Below are 1,487 nucleotides of genomic sequence, written 5' to 3'. Positions count from 1 at the left end.
TTTTTTCCAGAATGTCCATTGCACCCCTCCCCAGTGTAACCCTCTCCTTTCTGGAGGAGACTCGCTGGACCCCTTTCACTACCACCCATATTTTTTCCAGAATGTCCATTGCGTGAACCAGAACACTGAGAAAGGGCTGCCTTCCCTGCGCCCAAGTTTAGCTCTTCAGCTCCACAAGTAAGTTTGTTGCCTGTTTATGGAACCAACTGAACAACCATGAGCTTCCTCAAGGAAATGGCCTAGATGAAGTATGATCCTAACATGTTTTTGGCAGCCTACAGGGTTTCTGAGCTTCTTTAGACTTAACGTGCTTAGCATCTGGACTGGCTTAACTTTCCCTCAGCAATGTTTTGGATACTTTACTGGATAGGAAGTGCCTGCTCATTTTCTCTCCTTTGGGAAACCAAGACTTATGTACAGATTTTCCCCTCAGGTTTGAGTGAGAGGCCTTGAGTCAAAGCCAGGTTTTTTTCCTTCACTGAAACATGCCACATGCCCAGTGTCCGGGAATGTGCCTCTGGTGGAAACAGAGGACAGCACCGAGGTTTGATGCATCAGGACACTCAGAGAGATGAGCAGTCACCTTCTCCTTACAAAGTCCTCCACACAGGTGATGCCGAAGGTGGGTGCATAAGACTAAACTTCCGCTTCATTATAATTATCTTTAAATTTATGTTTCTTGTCCCTTTCAGTTTTGAAAGTGTGTTTTTAAAAGTATTTCTCTTGGCTACCAGCTAAGGTTTGTTGAAAACTAAAGCCAGGGAAAAAATTTAGAGGATGGGGAAGATAGGACCTCCTGGGGCCAGTAACATTCATTTCCTGTTCTTGTGCAGACTCTAAGACATTGCAGAGTTCGTCATCTTCAGCCAGTGGAGGGGACGACCAGGGTTGGCAGATGAGTTAAAAGATCTCACAGTGAAATCAACTACAATCCAAGCAAAGGTCACTTTCTCTCCTATTTTATATTGGGAGCCCTAGGATGAGAAATAAAGTTATTCAAAAAGGAACATGAAATCTGATCTATCCAAGAAAAACAAAATCCTTCACAGTCATGAAACTCCAAGACCAAGGGCCAGCACCTATGGTCGGGCCTCTGATGTGCAGAAGTGACCCACAGCTATGCCTCTGCCCTGGGATGGCTTCAGCCTTCTATACCTTCTCCGCAGTGCTTCACAAACCCCCCATCCCATCCCACTCCACAGCAAGTAAAGCTCAGAACCCCAAGGGGACTTGTTGGGAAAATGCCTAGAGTTCTTCATTCCTTAATTTCTCTCTCTTCAATATCGGTAACCCAGCCAGAGACCCTAGTGCTTATAAATGCCAAGGGAGCCCTCCTCCCCAGAGCAACCTACTCCACCCACAGCAAGACCCAGTGATGAAGGAAATCCTCACTCTGGAGAGTACTCAAGAACTTCAAAATACTCCGAGATGCGTTGAATGTAGAGCAAAAGGAAACAGAGTGGAGTGGTGGGAAATTCATCTCCAGA

At 45.9% G+C, this 1,487-nt stretch overlaps 1 protein-coding gene across 1 annotated transcript in view; it reads left to right on the top strand.

Annotated features, from left to right (window-relative positions):
- The first annotated feature begins 492 nt into the window (after positions 1-492).
- Positions 493-1,487, top strand: part of LOC103609647 (40S ribosomal protein S3a-like) — an 11,584-nt gene continuing 10,589 nt past the window's right edge. Inside the window, 2 exon segments of the mRNA XM_008593948.1 lie at positions 493-622; positions 735-739. Of these exon segments, the coding sequence (XP_008592170.1) occupies positions 493-622; positions 735-739 (135 nt within the window).

This window comes from Galeopterus variegatus, unplaced genomic scaffold (assembly GCF_000696425.1).
Source record: "Galeopterus variegatus unplaced genomic scaffold, G_variegatus-3.0.2 Scaffold9890, whole genome shotgun sequence".
Classification (NCBI taxonomy): Eukaryota; Metazoa; Chordata; class Mammalia; order Dermoptera; family Cynocephalidae; genus Galeopterus; species Galeopterus variegatus.
Note: the sequence above shows the minus strand (reverse complement) of the source record. Positions and strands in the feature narration are given on the sequence as shown.